This window comes from Chrysochloris asiatica, unplaced genomic scaffold (genome assembly GCF_000296735.1).
Source record: "Chrysochloris asiatica unplaced genomic scaffold, ChrAsi1.0 scaffold00346, whole genome shotgun sequence".
In the NCBI taxonomy this organism is placed as follows: domain Eukaryota; kingdom Metazoa; phylum Chordata; class Mammalia; order Afrosoricida; family Chrysochloridae; genus Chrysochloris; species Chrysochloris asiatica.
The window spans coordinates 811,100-829,695 of NW_006408864.1; the positions used below are offsets into that span (position 1 = coordinate 811,100).

The 18,596-nt window shown below is 37.9% G+C and overlaps 1 protein-coding gene across 2 annotated transcripts in view; it reads left to right on the top strand.

The window, feature by feature from the left end:
* Nucleotides 1-18,596, top strand: part of NCOR1 (nuclear receptor corepressor 1) — a 213,667-nt gene that overhangs the window by 143,910 nt on the left and 51,161 nt on the right. The window contains exons 20-22 of one of the 2 annotated variants that reach the window (XM_006875906.1): nt 1,423-1,915; nt 5,708-5,837; nt 8,721-8,916. In XM_006875906.1, the coding sequence (XP_006875968.1) occupies nt 1,423-1,915; nt 5,708-5,837; nt 8,721-8,916 (819 nt within the window). Of the gene's footprint in view, nt 1-1,374; nt 1,916-5,707; nt 5,838-8,720; nt 8,917-18,596 lie in introns of both variants that reach the window. The other variant, XM_006875907.1, reaches the window with a different exon arrangement.

Genomic DNA, 18,596 nt, shown 5'->3' on the forward strand with positions numbered 1-18,596 from the left:
TACATGTAACTGAATATTAAGATGAAAAACAATTTGCTATTGACTGCCAAGTGGCTAGATCTGTTACACTCGGGCCTATAGGGCCTCGAACCTCTCACCAGTCTTACAAGGTCTGCAACAAAAAGGAGCCCTGGTGTGGTGCTGTGGGTTAATGCGCCAGACTGCAAAGCCATTTGAATTGCAAGGTTGGTGGTTCACACTCACCAGCTACTCCTTGGAAACCCTATACAGGGTTGCTATGGGTTGAAACCGATAGCAACAACAACAGTACCAAAAAATACATTTCAAATATCTAATTACTACTTTTAAAATGCTGAGTACATGTTGAAATGGGACTAGAATTCTTGCCACCTTCCATGTGGCGTATCATGGTTTGAGTTACTGCTGGTCCACTTAACTTCCAGCCATCACATCTGTCAGTGGAGTCTGCATCTTGCTCTGATGCTGGGTAGATATCAGCAGATCTTCCAGACTAAGATAGACTTTGAATAAAGGCCTAGTGACCTACTTCCAAAGTCAGCCAGTGAAATCTCTGTGGCTCACAATGGTTCTTCTGTGTCTGATCATGGGGATTGTGTAGGACTGGGCAACATTTCATTTCTTACGAGGTCATGAACCAGGGTCTGAAAGAAACATGCTAAAATGATTATACTTAGGATATACTGTCAGTTTTCACTATTCATACATTCTATATTTGCAAATTCACTTACTAAAATTTATTTGTAATTCCAAGTCAATATTTACAACACATTCAGTATTTACAGTGCTTGCAGGCATGTTCACAGTGAGGAACCTGAGTCGTTCAATGTGCTTATTCCCAGCTGAGGTTGAACATGACTGGTTCATCATTTGCTAATTCATTGCTTGTGATAAATAGTGAGCATAATGAGAATCAACTGTATTGGGTTAACTAAAATACACTGTTAGAATCAATTTTGCCTATCTTTTTTTACTTTTCTAATGTGACCACCATAAAAATTAAAATTGCAGATATAGCGCATACTGTTTTCTGCTTGGGTACTGCTGTTGTTGTCAGCTGGGTCAAAAAGAATTGCACAGAAAAAGTCTGGTAGAAATACATCAAGATGTTACAATAGATGGACATTGGTTTTGTTTTTCTATTTCTCTTCACTTTTCAAATTTCATATAAATTCTTTTTAGACATAAATGCTTTTAGGATTTTGATTTCAGAAGGCCAAGACAATCTGATCTTTCAATTTACTAGTGCATAGTAGTCTTCCACTGGCTATAATACTTCACCAAAGTCTGCAGAGGAGTATAATTCATCTTAAACAACCAACTTCAAGCAGGGTCTCTGTCACCATCTGAAACATATTCATTATTAGATTTTTATGCTGTGTCATTATCTTTAAGGTGCTGAAAATAGTTCTGATACAGAAAGTGCTCCTTCTCCTTCACCAGTTGAAGCTGTCAAGCCCAGTGAAGACAGCACTGAAAATGGTACTTCTCGAGGAGACACTGAACCTGTGACTGAGCTCCAGTCCAGCTCTGAAACTGCACCCAGTACATCGCCCTCCTCAGCAGGCCCAAGTACAAAGCATGCTGAAAATGACAGTGTGGAGACACAGGCCAACGACCTCAATGTTGAAACAGCAGAGCCCATGGACGTGGATCATCAGGATTGCAGTGCTGAAGTGAATTCTGTTCTTGATCTCCCAGTAACTACCAAAGCTGACTCTGTAGATGATGAAATGAGGGTACTGGAAAACAGTGCAGCTAAAGTTGAAGGTGATACCAAAGAAAGAGACTTAGAGAGAGTCAGCGAGAAAACTGATCCTCGAGATGAAGATTTGGTTTTGGCTAAGCAGATCCGACCAGAGCCCCAGTCCGACAACGATTCCAGTGCCACATGCAGTGCTGATGAAGATGTGGATGGAGATCCTGAGAGACAGAGGTGAGGCCAGCTCCTCAAATGTTACCCTCTTCTTCCTCATCTTGTTGTTGACTGTATCATAGGATGGTATTGGCTGCAGAAATGATTGTTGACTGTATCATAAGATGGTATTGACTGCAGAAATGATTGTTGACTGTATCATAAGATGGTATTGGCTGCAGAAATGATTGTTGTTAAGTGCCATTGAGTTGGTTCTGACTCATTGTGACCCTACATAGGGTTTCCAGGGGAACAGGTGGGTTGGAACTGCCAACTTTGTGGCTAGCAGTCCAGTGCTTACCCTACAGAGCCACGTTAGGACTCCAAATCTTTTCCAGAGCAGAAAGTCTCATGTTTCTCCTGCATAGTGACTGGTAGATTAGACTGCTGACTTTGCAGTTGGTAGCCCAACTCATAACCCACTATGCTACCAGACCTGCACAAATTATGCCATTATAAATACTGGCAAGATAAAGTAATTGGTATGCTCTTAATGCTGGAATTTGATCCTGTTCATCTATTTAAATAACCATGCAAAATTATGTGAGCATTATTTTTTAATATAATAAATGATAAGTTTCTTCAGTATGTAACATATAACATGTATGAAGAGGCTTAAAAATGGAAAATTTGTATTCTTTTTTAAATACCATTTTTTCATGAACTTTTTGAAGCCCCTTCGTATTCTATATGATAGCATAAAAGGGGATTTTTTCAGCTAACATGTTTGATGAGCTAAGCTACAGATTACTTTCATGCCTTATGAGGAGAATAATGTTGATGAGGTGATGAAGGGGAAGTCTAGAACTGTAGACTCTGCTGTTTGCTCTAAGAATTTAAGGCCTCTGAGTAAGTTCTTCTATACCTATGTCGTTGTTGTTGTTGTTAAGTGCTGTTGAGTTGGTTCTGATGACTCATAGCTACCCTAGATAGAGTTTCCTAGGAGCAGCTGGTAGATTTGAACCACCAACCTTGTGGTTAACAGTCCAGTGCTTATCCTATAAAAACACACCAGGAGTCTTTCCTGTGTCATAGATAGAAGAAGATACTGACATGAAAATCATGTTAAGTGTCCTGAAAATACTTTTTACACTGATTTTAAGTACACATGAGTGGTTTGGAAATGTGGGTTAGTTAAAGCACTAGACTGCGAGGTCAATTTGAACTGCACGGTCAGCGGTTCAAGCTCATCTGCCACTCCTTGGAAACCCTATACTTAGATTACTATTAGTTAGAGCCAGCTCAGCAGCACTTACCAACAAGTGATCCTAATAGTGATCATTTTTTGGTATTAGTTAAAATTTTAGGTTGTTTGTATTTGTGATGAAAAAACCAAGCATAGTACTAGTTAACGTAAGTATTTGTAGTCATTAAAGAAAAAGGGTTATAAAGAATGCATCACATTTTTATGGTTTTGGTAAAAAGTTATACACTAAAGTAAGTCAAAAAGTATTGCTGCTAGGGTTCCAGTTCATACATGCACAGGTTTATTCTGTACAAAACGTATTTAAACATGTCTCTATGATCAGTGGATAGCTGCAGACAAGTTTTCTATGTAATACACTTTTTTAAGTCATTTTAGGGTGCCTTCAGAAAAAGGTCTGATCAAAGCAGTGGCTTCTGAGAGAATCTGCGGAGCCAGTTAAGTTTGTGTCAGGGAGGTCAACTCAGAAGGCAGTTGTTTCTTGGAGTTCCACAGGGGCCGTGGCGTGGCCCTCACTGTAGGATAAGCTCTGGACTGCTAATTGATGTCAGTGGTTCAAACACACCAGTCACTCCTCGGAAACCTTAAACAGGGTCACTATGAGTTGATACCTATTCAATAGCACTTAAGAATCTTGATGTTTTCTCAAAGGACACAGGAGGATTACAAACTTAGTATGAAGAAATTTTTTAAAACTTGAAAACTGCCTTGGTGAGAAAAGGTCTAGAAAAGTTGGGTCAAGAATTTTTTTTTTTAAGCATGACAATGTATCTACCTGCTCTTTATGCGAGAGTAGTAAGGCCTGTCCTATTAAGAATTTCATTGGGAAACCTTATCACATCCTCTGATCTTGCCCTTTCAGACTTATGATTTGAGTTTCTCAAGGCTACCAAATCTACTGTTACGATCTGGTGTAAATTGAAGAGCACAGAATTCTTGATAGAAGGGTTGTTGTTAAGTGCTGTCAAGTCAGTTCCAACTCATAGCGACCCTGTATAGAGTTTCCGAGGAGCAGCTGGTAAATTTGGACTGCCAACCTTGTGGTTCAAACTGACCTGTGGTCGTATCCTTATTGTACAGCGCCACACCAGGACTCGCATTTATAGAAATTGATATTATTTAATAAAATTTCTTGGGTGTTTCCCTTTCTTTGAAAGAAGTAGAATCACAAGAGAATGGTAGATTTACACAAATTCTAGAAGTAAATTAGATTAACGCACAATTTTTTTCCTTTTTAGCAGGAGGCAAATGAGCAATCAAACAGCTGAATTCTGTTTGGAGTTCAGCTTTCCTAGTGTATTCTGAAATCTAGTTTGTTCTATATCTCATCTATATGAGAGTAAGATTTGATGCTAGAATAATAAGCATTACACTGATAATTTCTCAACAGGTTCTACATAGTAGATGCTGGAATTTTCATCAGCAAGAATTAAAATGAAACCTTTGGTTTACCAGAAAATTCAATCATCTAAATCACTCTTTTTGCCCTGATCTCACAGTAATCTAGATTCCATGTTAATGGATTCAGACTTTAACTGGAATGGATCGATGCTTTAAATGTCTAATACAAAACAAGAATCATCTGTATTGTGCACTGTTGGTTTTCGTAATTATAAATAAAAGAAAACTTATCATGGCAGTAATCTTTAAGATGAACATTTTAAGAAATGAACATGATACTAGTGTTGAGATTCAGAAGTACATTCTAAAGATAGGTTGCTTGTGAATGACACCTTAAAATCTGTATCACTTCCAAACATCATCAAAGTAACCCTTTGATTTTCTCCACTTAATATCTTTGGGGGGCTTTGTATTATGTAGATTATTTTGTTTTATAGTTTCTTGTTTTCTTATCAATTTATATATTTAAAAATGTTTATCTTCTTCCTTATGACTTTGACGGGACTTAGAAATATGAGAAAGCTCATAAGGCATACTAGTGTATAGTTTCCCCACATTCATGTAATTGGGTTCTTACAGTCTAGACTTAGTGATACAGTGCGAAGTGTCAAGTAGCAGGGGCTATGGTGAATAGAAGAATGCATGACCTGTTTCAAGGGACAGCTTCCACAAGTACAGCACATTGTTACTAAGTGGAAATACTGGTTCCATGTTGCCAGTGGTTGCCATTTCTTGTGAGGAACTAGAGGTCTAGCATTTTAGTGAGATTTCCAGTTTAAAAAAAAAAAGGTGGCTTTTTTCAAATGATTAACTAAATACTGCTATGATCCTAGCAGAACGTGCTGTAACCATCCTGTAACAACAGGTAACTTGCTAGTAACCTGTGTTAATATGTTAGTGGAAAATTAGAAACTACTATTTTATAGTGGCTTTTGTTTAGATTGTTTTGTTGTTTAGATATAGCTGATTAAATTCAGATACATTTCAGCCTATAAATTAATATTTGGTTATATAAAATAACGGTTCTATTTGTCTTCATCTTTGAAATTAGCATTTATAGAGTCCCTTTTTCTTACTGTTGAGGGCTAATGTGATATATATGTGTATGCATTGGTGTGTGCACACATATATACATTAACTTAGAGGAAAGTATGGTGATATTTGCTTAAAGTTTTAAATAATGATTTACCTTTTTTTGCCAATTGCAGGATGTTTCCTACAGACCCAAAGCCTTCCTTGTTGAATCCCACTGGATCTATACTAGTTTCATCCCCAATAAAACCTAATCCATTGGACTTGCAACAGCTTCAACATCGAGCTGCTGTTATCCCACCAATGGTAAGTTTTCAATGTGAGCATGAAAAGTAAAGACAAGAAACAAAGATCTTCAGAAAAGATGTGTTTCTTACCTTCTTTAATTGATACTTAATTGTAGTTCAGATTGAAAGGTGCAAAATCATTCTAGCTTGTTCCTGCTTAGATTTTTCTTTTTGAGAAAGAGATAATCTCTGCACTTGTACACACACTCATGTGCACACGAGCTCTTTAAAAAGTTCATGGAAAACTGGGATTTGTTCACAAACTTTTTTGAAATCTCCTCATGTGTATGTGTTTGTGTTCTTTAATATTCATGGGGATTTGTTTCAGGACCCCTGTTAGTATCCATTGATGCTTAAGCTCCTTACATAACATGGTGTTTAGCTTCTGTGTCTCCTCCCATGTACTTTAGTCATCTCTTGTGGTCATGGTGGTTGTGTGCCATGAAGTAGGTTCTGACTCGTAGCGACCTTGTGTAGGATTCCTGAGGCTATAAATCTTTATGGGAGCAGATAACTTCATCTTTCGCCCATGGAACCACTGCTGATTGTGAGATTAGCAGCCTGGCTTATAATCACTATGCTACCAGAGCTCCTTTAAGTCATCTCTAAGTGACTTGCAATACCTAATATAATATAATTGCTGTATAAATAACACTTCCTTGTTCCCTTTTAGCCTTTGAAGGGTTTGCTTGACTACTTGTTTTTTATGAACCATTTTCTCCCTGCCAGAATATTTTTGATCTCCAGATGGTTGAATCTGTGGATTCAGAACATGCGAATACAGAGGGCTGAATATACATTTCTGTGTTGGACTGGGGTTAGGAAGTATGAGGTAAACGGGAGGAGAGAAATGGAAAGATCCTAAATCAGACTCTGTGGAAGAACTCTTTTATGTAACAAAAGTTAGTTTAGATAGTTCATTAATTTTTTTAAACAGATTTATTGTGTTGATAGATTAAAATGCTTAATTTTGATGGAGAAAATGTAATGTATCCACTTATAAATATTAGTAATTGTTTTTGTTTATAACCATATTAGTAAGTAGCTATAAAAGAGTTATAGAGTAAATAGTTAGCTTTTGAATCCTTAAAATGAGTACGATATTATGGCTAACTTTAGTATTCAGTTGTAAGTCTAGTTTTATTTCAGTATTACCATAATAATCTCAAAAAAATTGGCTAACATATGATACTGAATTCCAGTCTTGAGTATTGCTTTTTTATGTTCTATCTCTTGATTTCAGAAAATAAAGTATATTTAGTGTCATGTGACTATTGGTAAAAGTTGTGAAATAATGTTGTTGTGGCTCACAAAATAATAATTAAACATTTATTTGTTCTTTGAGTTACTTATTTAAACAGACATTTATTATCTGTCCATTGAAGCCGATACTCGTAATCTCTGACTTCATAAAACTTAACTGTAATGTGTTGTGTGCCTTTGAGTCAGTTCCAACTCATAGCGTCCTTGAATGGGGTTTCTGAGGAGTGGATGGTGGGTTTGAATTGCCAACCTTGCTGTTACCAGTCTAATGCTTATCATACAACGCCACACCAGGACTTCACCTGTGTAATAAGACGTAACAAAAATGATAATAAAATTTAAAATGGATTAAAATGTGATTATTAGAGAGGTGAGAAGAAAACTCTATGTATGTTTCAGAGAAGGGAGAACTTTCTTCTTAATTGGAAACTTATGGAAGAATCCACATAGGAAATAATATTTTGGTCGGACCAAAATGGTTTATTTGGCTTTATACAAAAAGAAGAAAAAGTCATATTTACATGTAAGTCAAACACAGTGGTAAGAAAATTACGGTATGTTTAGGGTCAATGAAAAATCCTATTTTAGAGTAGGGAGAGAAGTATGGAAGTCTTTTAGTAACAGTTTCTAAAGAAGTCATCTGTTTATACTCTTATCACAACTGTCTTATATTCATGCACTATCTTAGGAGTTGTTTATATCATATTCTTTTAAACAGCTTGGATTCTTTCATGAAGTGGGAGAGACAGAAAATAAACATGTAAAACGAATATATCATTACAAAATATATGTGGTATGGAATTCTGGTGTGGCGCTACAGGATAAGCACTAAACAGCTAACTCCAAGGTTGGCGGTTCAAACCCATGAGTTGCTCCTTGGAAACTCTATACAGGGTCACTATGAGTTGACTCTGACCTGATGGCACTTAACAACATGTACTCTGAAGGAAATGAACAAGCTACAGTGGAAGGAGAACGGGGGAAAGAGCACCATACTTGATTAGAGGGTTTGGAGCGGCCGATCCATTTCATTTCTGTTCTGAAGGACAGTAATGGATTGGTTTTGGAAGCAGAGGAGATTAAATAATCGAGGATGATGAACAAGTTTCTGGCTTAAGCATTTGGGGTTCCATTTTCTAAAATGGAGATTACCAAAGGAAAAAATGATTTTTGAAACTTAAAAGTGCTGCTTTGAATATGAATTTTGAAGTTCTTTAAGATATCTAACTGAAGTTTTTAGTTGTAGGTGTAGGCAATTTTGTATGTGAGTTTGGAACTTGGAGAAAGGATCATAGAAATAGAAATTTATGAGTCATTCATATAGAAATGGCGTTTAAATCCACAGAAATGGTGTGATTGCCTGTTTAGAGGACATTGAAAGGAGGGCTGAGCCACAAGGTACTTGATCATAGTAAGTCAGAATTGGACAGTAGTACTTCAAGTTTTTATTTGATTTCTCTTATTACAACCTCTGATTTATATTGTTTCTGTTCTGAAGTAACTAAGATTTTAACAAGTATTTTTGTAGATTAATACTTTGATAAAAAATGAAAAAATTACCAATACTTGGCAGTATATGGTGATAATATTACATTGGTCTTTGGCATACTTATATTTTTTTCACTTTCTTTTCTTGTAGGTCTCCTGCACCCCATGTAGTATACCAATTGGAACTCCAGTGAGTGGCTATGCTCTTTACCAGAGGCACATTAAAGCAATGCATGAGTCAGCCCTCCTAGAAGAACAGCGGCAGAGGCAGGAACAGATAGATTTGGAATGCAGAAGTTCTACAAGTCCCTGTGGCACCTCCAAGAGTCCAAACAGAGAGTGGGAAGGTATGTAGTTAGAGATATCACCACAGAGAACTTCTCTGAAGGGAAACAATGCTAACTTTGTGTCCCTTGTGCTTTATAAGTTATTGACATATTAATGGATTGATTATAAGTTGTCCCTAATGTAAAATTCCTAAAATTGACCTCATATAAGCCATTAAGAAACATTAATATTACTAACTGCTGATGGGTGGCAGTTTCATTCTATTGTGCATAAGATCACTATGAGTCAGAACCGACTTGATAGCACCTAACAAAGGATGGCAGTACTCTGTAAAATAGAGCTCTACTTAGTGTGATTTTTTTGATACTCATCTTTGTGCTGGAGTCCTGGTGTGGTGCTGAGGGCTAGGCTAATACGCTGCACTGCAAGGTCAGCTTGAGCTGCAAGGTCAATGGTTCAAGCTTAGCAGCTGCTTCTCAGAAACCATATATAGGGTCGCTATGAGTCAGAACCAACTCGATGGCACTTAACAACAACATCTGTATGCTGGAAGATTTCTAGAAAATCTATACTTTATGCGCCATTCATCTTGGAGTTTTCCAAGTGAGAAATGCTATCCTTATCTAAAACTGTGTGATATTGTAATTCTCTGAGAAGGTTGGGAGACAGCATTGTGTAGTGGATACAACCAATCCAACCCTAACTCAGTCTCTCTATGGCATTTACCAGCTGTGTGGTTATAGGCAAGCTACTTAACCTTTCTGAATTTTAGTTTCTGCGTCTGTAAGATGGGAATAATTATGGCGCTGTCAGCTAATGCGTCAGACTGCAAAATCGTTTGAACTTCAAGGTCGGTGGTTCAAGCTGACCATCTGCTCTTTGGAAACCCTATACAAGTTCACTATGGGTCGGAATCGATTCGACGGCACTTAACAACAACAACAGCAATATACAGTTTACCATGTAGAGTTGCCTAAGAAAAAGGAACAGTCAGTGTTGTTATTTATATAAAGTTTCAGGACAGGATAGGTGTAATAGATAGTATAAAGGGACCTGGTATTATGATGTCACTGTTACTATTTCAGGTGATGGATCTGAGTTAATGCATGTTTTCATTTCTTTCATTTGAAAAATAAAAAGGACTGTTTTTCTCTATTTTAATAATTTCTTCTGACATGGTTAAGAAGTGATGCAGTTCTGACTGATAGTCAACTTAAGAACCATATGCTGAAGTATGTTGAGAATATAAGAACACTTACGTTTTCTGTGATCATTGTTGTTGTTAAGTGCCATCGAGTCAGTTCTGACTCATAGTGAACCTGTGTAGGGATTCTGAGGGGCGGCTAGTAAGCTTGAACCTTGTGGCTCAAACCACATTGCAGTCCAGCGCATTAACCCACAGCACCACACCAGGACTTACTTTTTTTATAATGATAAAGAAGACACTTGCAGTACTTTATATAGATATGCAAGAGCTATGAAGATTGAGGGACTCCTGGGATGGCACACATGGTTAAGTGCTCACCTATTAGCAGAAAGGTTGGCAGTTTGCACCCACCTGGAGGTACCTCAGAAGATGGGCCTGGTGATGTGGTTCTGAAGGTTACAGCCTTTAAAATCCCTGTGGAGCAGTTCTACCCTGAACACACGGTCACCATGAGTCTCAGTCACTAGCAGCAGCAACATTAACTTCAGAATGCCAATCATTAATCATTCTACTTGATGAAACACAATAGTGGTACTTAGCTGATTCTGCTGACCCCATCCACCTGCCCAAATTACACAGAAAAGTGAGTTGTTAGTTACATAACATACCCAAACTTTTTTGTTAGAGTTTTAGAAGTTTAGTAATATTTTAAGCATAAACTCTATGCTAAGGAATCTTGAGTGATTCATCAAAGCTCGACTCATGATAATTTTTCAATGAATATTTTTCTTAATGAAGATAGAAACATTGATAACATTGGGACTTTTATTATATTATGTCTAAGAATTCAGTAGTTCAGTAATTAATACAGTATGTATTCACAGTTGTTAGAGTTGAAGATTTCCACTTACACGTTTTCACTGTATAAGTGGACATAGCAAAAGTATTCTTTGGCTCATTTCAATTATGAGAAAATCTGTTAATGGAGAATGAGTAATTGTTGTTGTTGATTGCTGCTATCGTGTCGGTTCCGGCTCATAGTGACCCAGTATAGAGTTACCAAGGAGCAGCTTGTGGGTTTGAACTGTCGATGTTGTGGTTCGTAGTCCAGTGCTGATCCTAACTTTAAAAGTGTGTGGTTCCTTTCATTATAAGAATGATTTATGATACATTTTATGTAGAAGTAAAACTTGGACAAAATGACATTCAAATGGTATCACTTATTGAAGTTGTGCCAAGAGTAACAATATTCAGTTAGTTATATTTGGGTCATTATGAAGGAGAATAACAATATTTAAAACATATTATTATTTTAGAATATCAGTATCTTTTCTGGATATGCTTTATAAAGTGGTTGGTATATTTAGGAGCTGGAATGACCGAACCAGGCTAGAACCCCAGATTCTGAGACTCCAAACTTTGATTGGTCACAGTAATCTATGTGATTTAGATCTAAGTGATATCCTAATTATTAATCATAATGCAGTGATCTTAAAACCAAACTGAAAATACACAGTGTATACAGTATAATTATGGTAAGAATATGGTTTTATGTATAAAACATCACCCAAAACTGCAACACTAAACCTGTTGCTGTCAAGCCAATTTTGATTCATAGTGACCATATAGAATAGAGTAGAACTTCCCCTAGGATTTCCAAGACTCCGGATCTTTCTGCAAGTAGACAACAGCAGTTTTCTGCTTTGAAGTAACTGATGGGTTCGAACCACTACCACTAACCACTGGTTAGCAGCCAGGCATTTTAACCACTGTGCCACCAGTGCACCTAAACACTGATATGTTGTTTGTTGTTGAGTGCCATTGAGTCTGTTCCAAGTCATCACAGCCCTGTATAGGATTTCCAAGGAAATGCTGGTGGCTTTGAGCCACTGACCTTGTGGTTAGCAGTCCATTGCTTACCCTATAGCCCTGCATCAGGACTCCAAATAATGGTATGATGGTTGTTAGTGGTTATGGGCTATGGAGTCAGTTTTGACTCATAGCAACCCTGTATAGGGTTTCTGAGGCTGCAAATCTTTTTTTTTTTTTAACTTTTTATTGTGGCTTGAGCGAATGTTTACAGACAAGATCATCAGTTTTCTATTTGGCAAATCATACACTTAGTTTCATCTCAATGATTGCTATCTCCTCTCATTCCACCCTCCCTCCCATGCCTTCTTAACTTGGTCCTTAGCTAAATGTTGCCCTTTTGATTTTATGATTGACTGATCCATCATTTCACAGTGGGCTTACCTTACTAATGTTGTTGTTCCTCCTATATGCCTAGCTAGTGTTTGGCTGAAAGTTGAGCCCTGAGGCTGAGTCACTTTCCAGAACTGAACGCTGGTCAAGGGCCATAGTTTCAGGTTCCTCTAGTCTCTTTCTGACCAGTAAGCACTGCCGGGTTTTTTTTTTTTTAAATAATTTTGAATTTCGTTCCATATATTCTGTCATTCTATCCAGGACCTTCTAATGTGATCCATTTCAAAGCAGTTAATAGTGGTAGGTAGCTGGGTAGTATTTAATTCTTCTGGTCTCAGAGACTGATGTTCACATGTTCCATTAGTCCATTGGACTAATTGATTCTAAGCCTCTTCAATTCTCATCACTCGTCTTTCTTCTGCACGTTGAGAGATCAATAGCTGTACCTTACCTTAGATGGCCACTCATGAGTTTTTAAGATCCCGGATGCTACTTACCAAAGTAAGATGTAGAATATTGTCTTTGTGTAGTATGTTTATGTTGTTGTTAAGTGCTGTTGAGGTAAGTGCTATGGAATTCAGAGTTAATCTTTATATAGGAGCAGAAAGCCTCATCTTTCTCCCATGGAAGGACTGGTGGTTTCGAACTGCTGACTTGGCTGTTATCAGCCTGAACCATAACACACTACACTAAGTTAAGTGTCATTGAGTCAGTTCCAACTCACAGCGACCCTGTCTAGGGTTTCCTGGCAGCTTTCTGGGGTGCCTCCTCATGGACATAGTAACAACCTGTCCCAGGTCCCAGTGACCATGGAGAGGGAGAAGTGCAGCTAGAGAGTAGTCCATTGAGAGCAAGGATTCAAATAAGGAGCGGGAAGCAGGCCCAGGAGCAAAACACTGACAACCCTCCTATCAGTCCAGTGGAGAGATGCAGCCTTGGAACCAGAACAGTGGCTGGGGGACAGGTGAATATGCTGCTCTCTTGGAGTAGACCGGTCCTGGAGAAATGCTGAGGCAAGAGCAGGTCTGATCACTGGAGTTCAGAGGAACAGAGCTTGGGCTCCTTGAGCACCGCAGACAACACTCAATCTCCAGACCACCGCCATGTCTGTATTTAGGGCTCTGGTATTTGTTTTTAAGTGCCATAGAGTCAGTTCTGACACATAGCAATCCTGTATAGGGTTTCCGAGGAACAGCTGGTGGGTTTGAACTGCCAACCTTGTAGTTCACAGTCCAGTGCTTATCCTATACCAGGACTCCATTTCTTGTTGTTGTTAAGTGCCTTCTTGTTGGTTCCAACTCATAGTGTTCCCATAGAGCGGCTGGTGAGCTTGAACTGCCGACCTTGTGGTTCAAACTGACTTGCAGTCCAGTGCATTAACCCACAGCACCACACCAGGACTCCCCAGGACTCCATAGACCACTTGAATTAGGAGTATGATTTTGGCTTTCCCCTTCCGGTTCTAATTTAGTAAGTAACAGGCAGTACCTACTGTCCAGCTGTTTGGTTGCATTCATTTTCTCTTAATATGAATGGTCCAGTTAACTATATAGTTGTTGTTAACGGTCGTTGAGTTGGTTCTGATCCATAGCGACTCTGTATAGGCTTTCAGAGGAGGAGGTGGTCAGTTTGAACTGCTGACCTTGTAGTTGTTGTTATGAAGTGCTGTCGAGTTGGTTCTGACTCATAGCAACCTGATGTGTATATATATATATATATATATATATGGTTTCTGAGGCGCACTTAGTGGGTTTGAACTGCTGACCTATACTTCGTAGTCCAGTGCTGATCCAGATTTCCTTAAATACTGATATTTGTTTTTAAGTGCTGAGGAATGAGTTCCAACTCATAGTGACCCAGTGTAGGGTTTCCATGGAACAGCTGGTGGGTTTTAACAACTGACCTTGCGGTTAGCAGTCCAGTGCTATACTGTGGCACCACACCAGGAGTCCAACTATATAGCTGTTGTTAAGTGCCATTGAGTTGGTTCCAGCCCATTAAAAACCCACCCTGTATAGGGTTTCTGAGGAGTGGCTGATCCTGCAGTCCAGCATATTGACCCGTAGTGCCACACCAGAACTCCCAACTATATAGTGGTGGTGGTCGTTATGTGCCGTGTAGTCGTGAGACTCATAGTGACCCTGCACAGGGTTTCTGAGGCTGTAAATGTTTACGGGAGCAGAAAGTCTCATCTTTCTCCCGCGGAACCGCTAGTAGTTTTGAACTGCTGACCTTACAGCTCAGCTTGTAATTCACTACACTACCAAAGCACCTTCCAACTAACTATATAGTAGACATGTACTTTTAAAGTAGATTAAAGATTTTCCATCAGTTGGAAAACTTGGGAAAAGAACTTTAAGAATTTTTTTTCATTTCTAAGTAACATGACTTTAAAGCCTCTTAATCTATAGTGATACATTAAAATTTATGCATGTAGAGATAGAATTGAAATTTGAATGCAAATTTAACAACTCTATGCAATTCAGTCCTGGTGAGGTGCTGTGGTTTAATGCACCAGACTGCAAAGCCTTTTGAACTGCAAGATCAGCAGTTCAAGCTCACCAGCTGTTCCTTGGAAATCATATACAGAGTTGCTATGGGTTCAAACCAACTCAACGACTCTTAACAACAACAGCAATAGTGCAATTGAAATAAGACTTAATGCACAATTGAATTTAGCCTGTTGTGTGTGTTTGCTTTATTTGTTTCTTTGATGGTTTCCCCAGCTCTGGGTATGTGGTAATTTAAGTTTCTGTGTTTAGAGATGTCTAAATTTGCATCCTTTTGGAAATGAGAAAATTAATTGAGCACTGAATTTATAATATAGTTGCATATTAAATTTTTTAGAAAAGAAAAAAATTATTTTCTTTTCAGAAACATGCATATTCAGTATTAAGATATTTAATAATGTAATTCATTATAATAGTATGCCAGAGATAGAACAAGAGTACCATCAACTTAATACTTCAAAGGCCATGTGAACATCAGCACCTAGTATTTCAGAGAGATCATATTGCTGCACTAACATGCAGAGTTCAGGGTCTGGAGTGATACTGTTTTTTAAAAAAAATTCCTGATAACTGTAGTCCTTAATTGGGAAAATTTAAGTATGATTTTTCTGACCCTCAGTTTTCTCATCTGTAAAATGGAGCTTATAATCTCATTGGTTTGTGAAGAATAAATAATTCATATAATTCACAGCGATTAGCACATAATAAGTACTTGTGCTAGTTCCTGTGCATTATATTTGCTGATATTACTGTAGTTTCTGATTTTTAAAAACATTTTAGTTAACAATAGAATAATTTTCATATCTTTTAATAATGAATTTTATTTGAAACCAATTATTAATTTTACACTTAATGCAGAAATAAATGTTAGAGACCTTCCCCTTTATTGGAAATTACCTGGGTGACCCATAATTACTTAATACAGTGCAGTAAAGAAACAAGAAAAGGAAAGACAAAAACACCTAGTTGTTTGAAGAGAGAAAACAAATTATTACTTTTAAAGATAATAAAACTATCCACCTAGAAAGCCCAATCAATTGAAAAGTTATTAGCGATAAGAAGAAAGTTCATTAAATTTCTTAGAATTAATATACAGAAACCCATGTCTTTCATCTACCCCTGTAGTGATTAAGTTATATGTGTGGGTATATCAACATGTATATGAAAAAAGTTTGATGATTCAAAACTACTCAACAACGCCCCGAGAACAAGACCTGGCAGTCTGCTTTCATAAAGTTACACCCAAGAAAATCTTAGGAAAGAACTTTAATCTGTCACATAGGGCTGCTAGGAGGTGAAAATTGGCTGAATGCCACCTAACAACATATGGGAAAAAGTAATTTAAACAACATGTGAAAGAAAGTAATTAAAAGAAAAATTTTTGTTTTGTAGTTAACAAATCATACACTTTGTTTCATCTCAATGGCTGAAATCCCCTCCATACAACAGTAGTTATCCCACTTGATACCTGTAGCCCTTGCAGTAATTTTTAATAACTTTTCATTAACTGTTAACTTTGTCACTTGGTGAAGGAGGCTTCCCGCGGAGCCTCTGCATTACATAAGACCATACATAGGTGGAATCCTGAACCGCATCCAGAATCTTTGTGAGGTGGGAAAATTCCACTTGAAAAGACAAGCAGACCAGCCTGGAGCGGCTAGAAGAGCAGAAGATACTTTTTGAAAGAAAGACTGACAGGAAAAATACAAAACAATATAGGCAGTCTGACTGATTACTACAAGACAAGCGAGTTGCTTACCCAGGGTAAACCCCCTTCCAAGACTAAGACTTAATGAGGGAAAAACAACAAAGCTGGGAGCTAAGCCCTACAACATTCAATAGACTCCTGTGAAGCCAGGTGGAGACCTGGTTGGCCAGCAGTATGGCAAGACCTGGGGACTCTTGGGCCCATAGTCAGTGACATAGCCACAGAGGACTAGAGTGGAGAGTGAAGCATCCAACTGATAAGAAGAGAGGCATATGCACAAGAACACCCACACATGCAGATAATACCCACTTGACCTGGCTTCAGTGACTAGATGATCAGAGCTCAACTAGAAGAAGAGAGAAGAGGGAAACAAGAGTAATCTGATACAACTTGATGAACTTGACCTTCACCTATTGATGCAGTAGCTCAAAAGAGGGAACAAATCTTTACATCGAGGATCATTCCAACCCCCTCCATACACAGAGTAGACAGGGATGGGCAACTTGGACATTGGCTACGCAAAATGGGGGGGCCTGCAAAGGCAAGAAGTGACTGGCTTACAAGCTTTCAAGAGGGAGCCTAGATCTAGAGGGCACGAAGGAAGGTAGAATCGCCACTGAATCGTATCCAATCTGTCTGGGTGGGGCTGATGAAAGGTGATACGGATAGGTCTCTTGTGATACAGTAGTGAATAATTGTTTTCAGGACTGGTTGTGAGGGTTGGAAATGTAAAGGTAGACATTTTGTAACAAGGAGGGGAGTGATTAACTTTGCAGTGTAGGAGCTGAGGTTTCTGGAACCATCAAGGGACAAGAGCGGAGAACGGGACCCTACCCGGAAGAAGTAGTGACGCCAGAGATGGAGGCAAAGATGATGACGTGGAGAGATGGAGCGGCTGGGGACTTTAGACCCAGAGAGGGAGAGGGGTTGTGTGCTGACGACCAAGGGGGCAGGCTTGTAGGGTGTACTCTTTGGTTGGTTTATGATGTATGGAGGGGATTGTAACCATGGCAATGAAATGATATACGATAATTGTAAAGCTAATGTTCTCCCTTGTAAACTATCACTTAATTCACAATAAAACATTAAAACAAAAAAAAAGTAGACTCACTTGGAAAATTCATAACAGTCTCCCATATTATTCATAAATTTTATGCAAGTTCTATGAAAAGCCTAGTGATACTTTGTTTGGAAGAAAGTATATGAAATGATTCTCAATTGAGATTTATTGATATGGAAGAATAAGTTGATATACAACTATGTAAGGAAAATACATAAAATAAGAAATTAATGGGAATTTATTCTAGCAGATAGTAAAATGGCACAATCTCTAAGTAGGTAGGGTCACATAAAATGTTTACTTTATTCTTCTTTGATTGGGCAAATTTTCTGCAATGTGTCAGTTTCTTTCAGGAAGGAAAAATTATGTATTTGTGAGGTGTTTTTGTTTTGCTTTTTAAAAGAAAGTTGTAATATAAATCTGTATCTCTGGCATGCCCTTTATTGGTTTAAGTGTATTTATGCTTTATAGAGGTAATTTAAATGTTAAGTAATTTTCACTAGCATTATTTCAGCAATATTTTTAGTTTTATAAGCCTGTGTAGGTTCTTTGGATTAGTTGTGCCTGTATGTTCTTTAAGGCTTTAGTTACATGTATTTCTATGAATATTAAGCAGTGGGCTTGAGCCAGGATCCTTATAAGAGATACGAAGTTCTTAGAGTTCTGGCTTCTAATTTAGGCCAGACTTGAATTCATAGAATGAGTAATCTGATGTTTGCCTGTTTTGGTTTTATTGCATGTGAAAACACTTGATTCTTCTAATAAGAGGAAAGAGAAGTTCTTTGTCTTTTAAAGAAAAAAACAAAACAAAACATAATTTTTGAGGTTTCTATTAGATTATAGTGATGGTATGTAAATATAGAATGTAGGTTATAGAGTTTCTTAACCACTCTGTGGGTGGATATTTCCCCCATGAAATTTTTAGATCTGGATATTAATATATACACGGATCTGCCCCTGTATGGTGTGGGCTTGGTCCTTTCACACTTACTATTTTAATTTGGGGTTCTTCCCTTATTTTGATAACTTTAACTTTCTTAGGAAAATCAGTCGCCTATATGCCTTATGCTGAGGTCAGACGTGCTCTAGAACAGGAAGCACAGATGCACAGT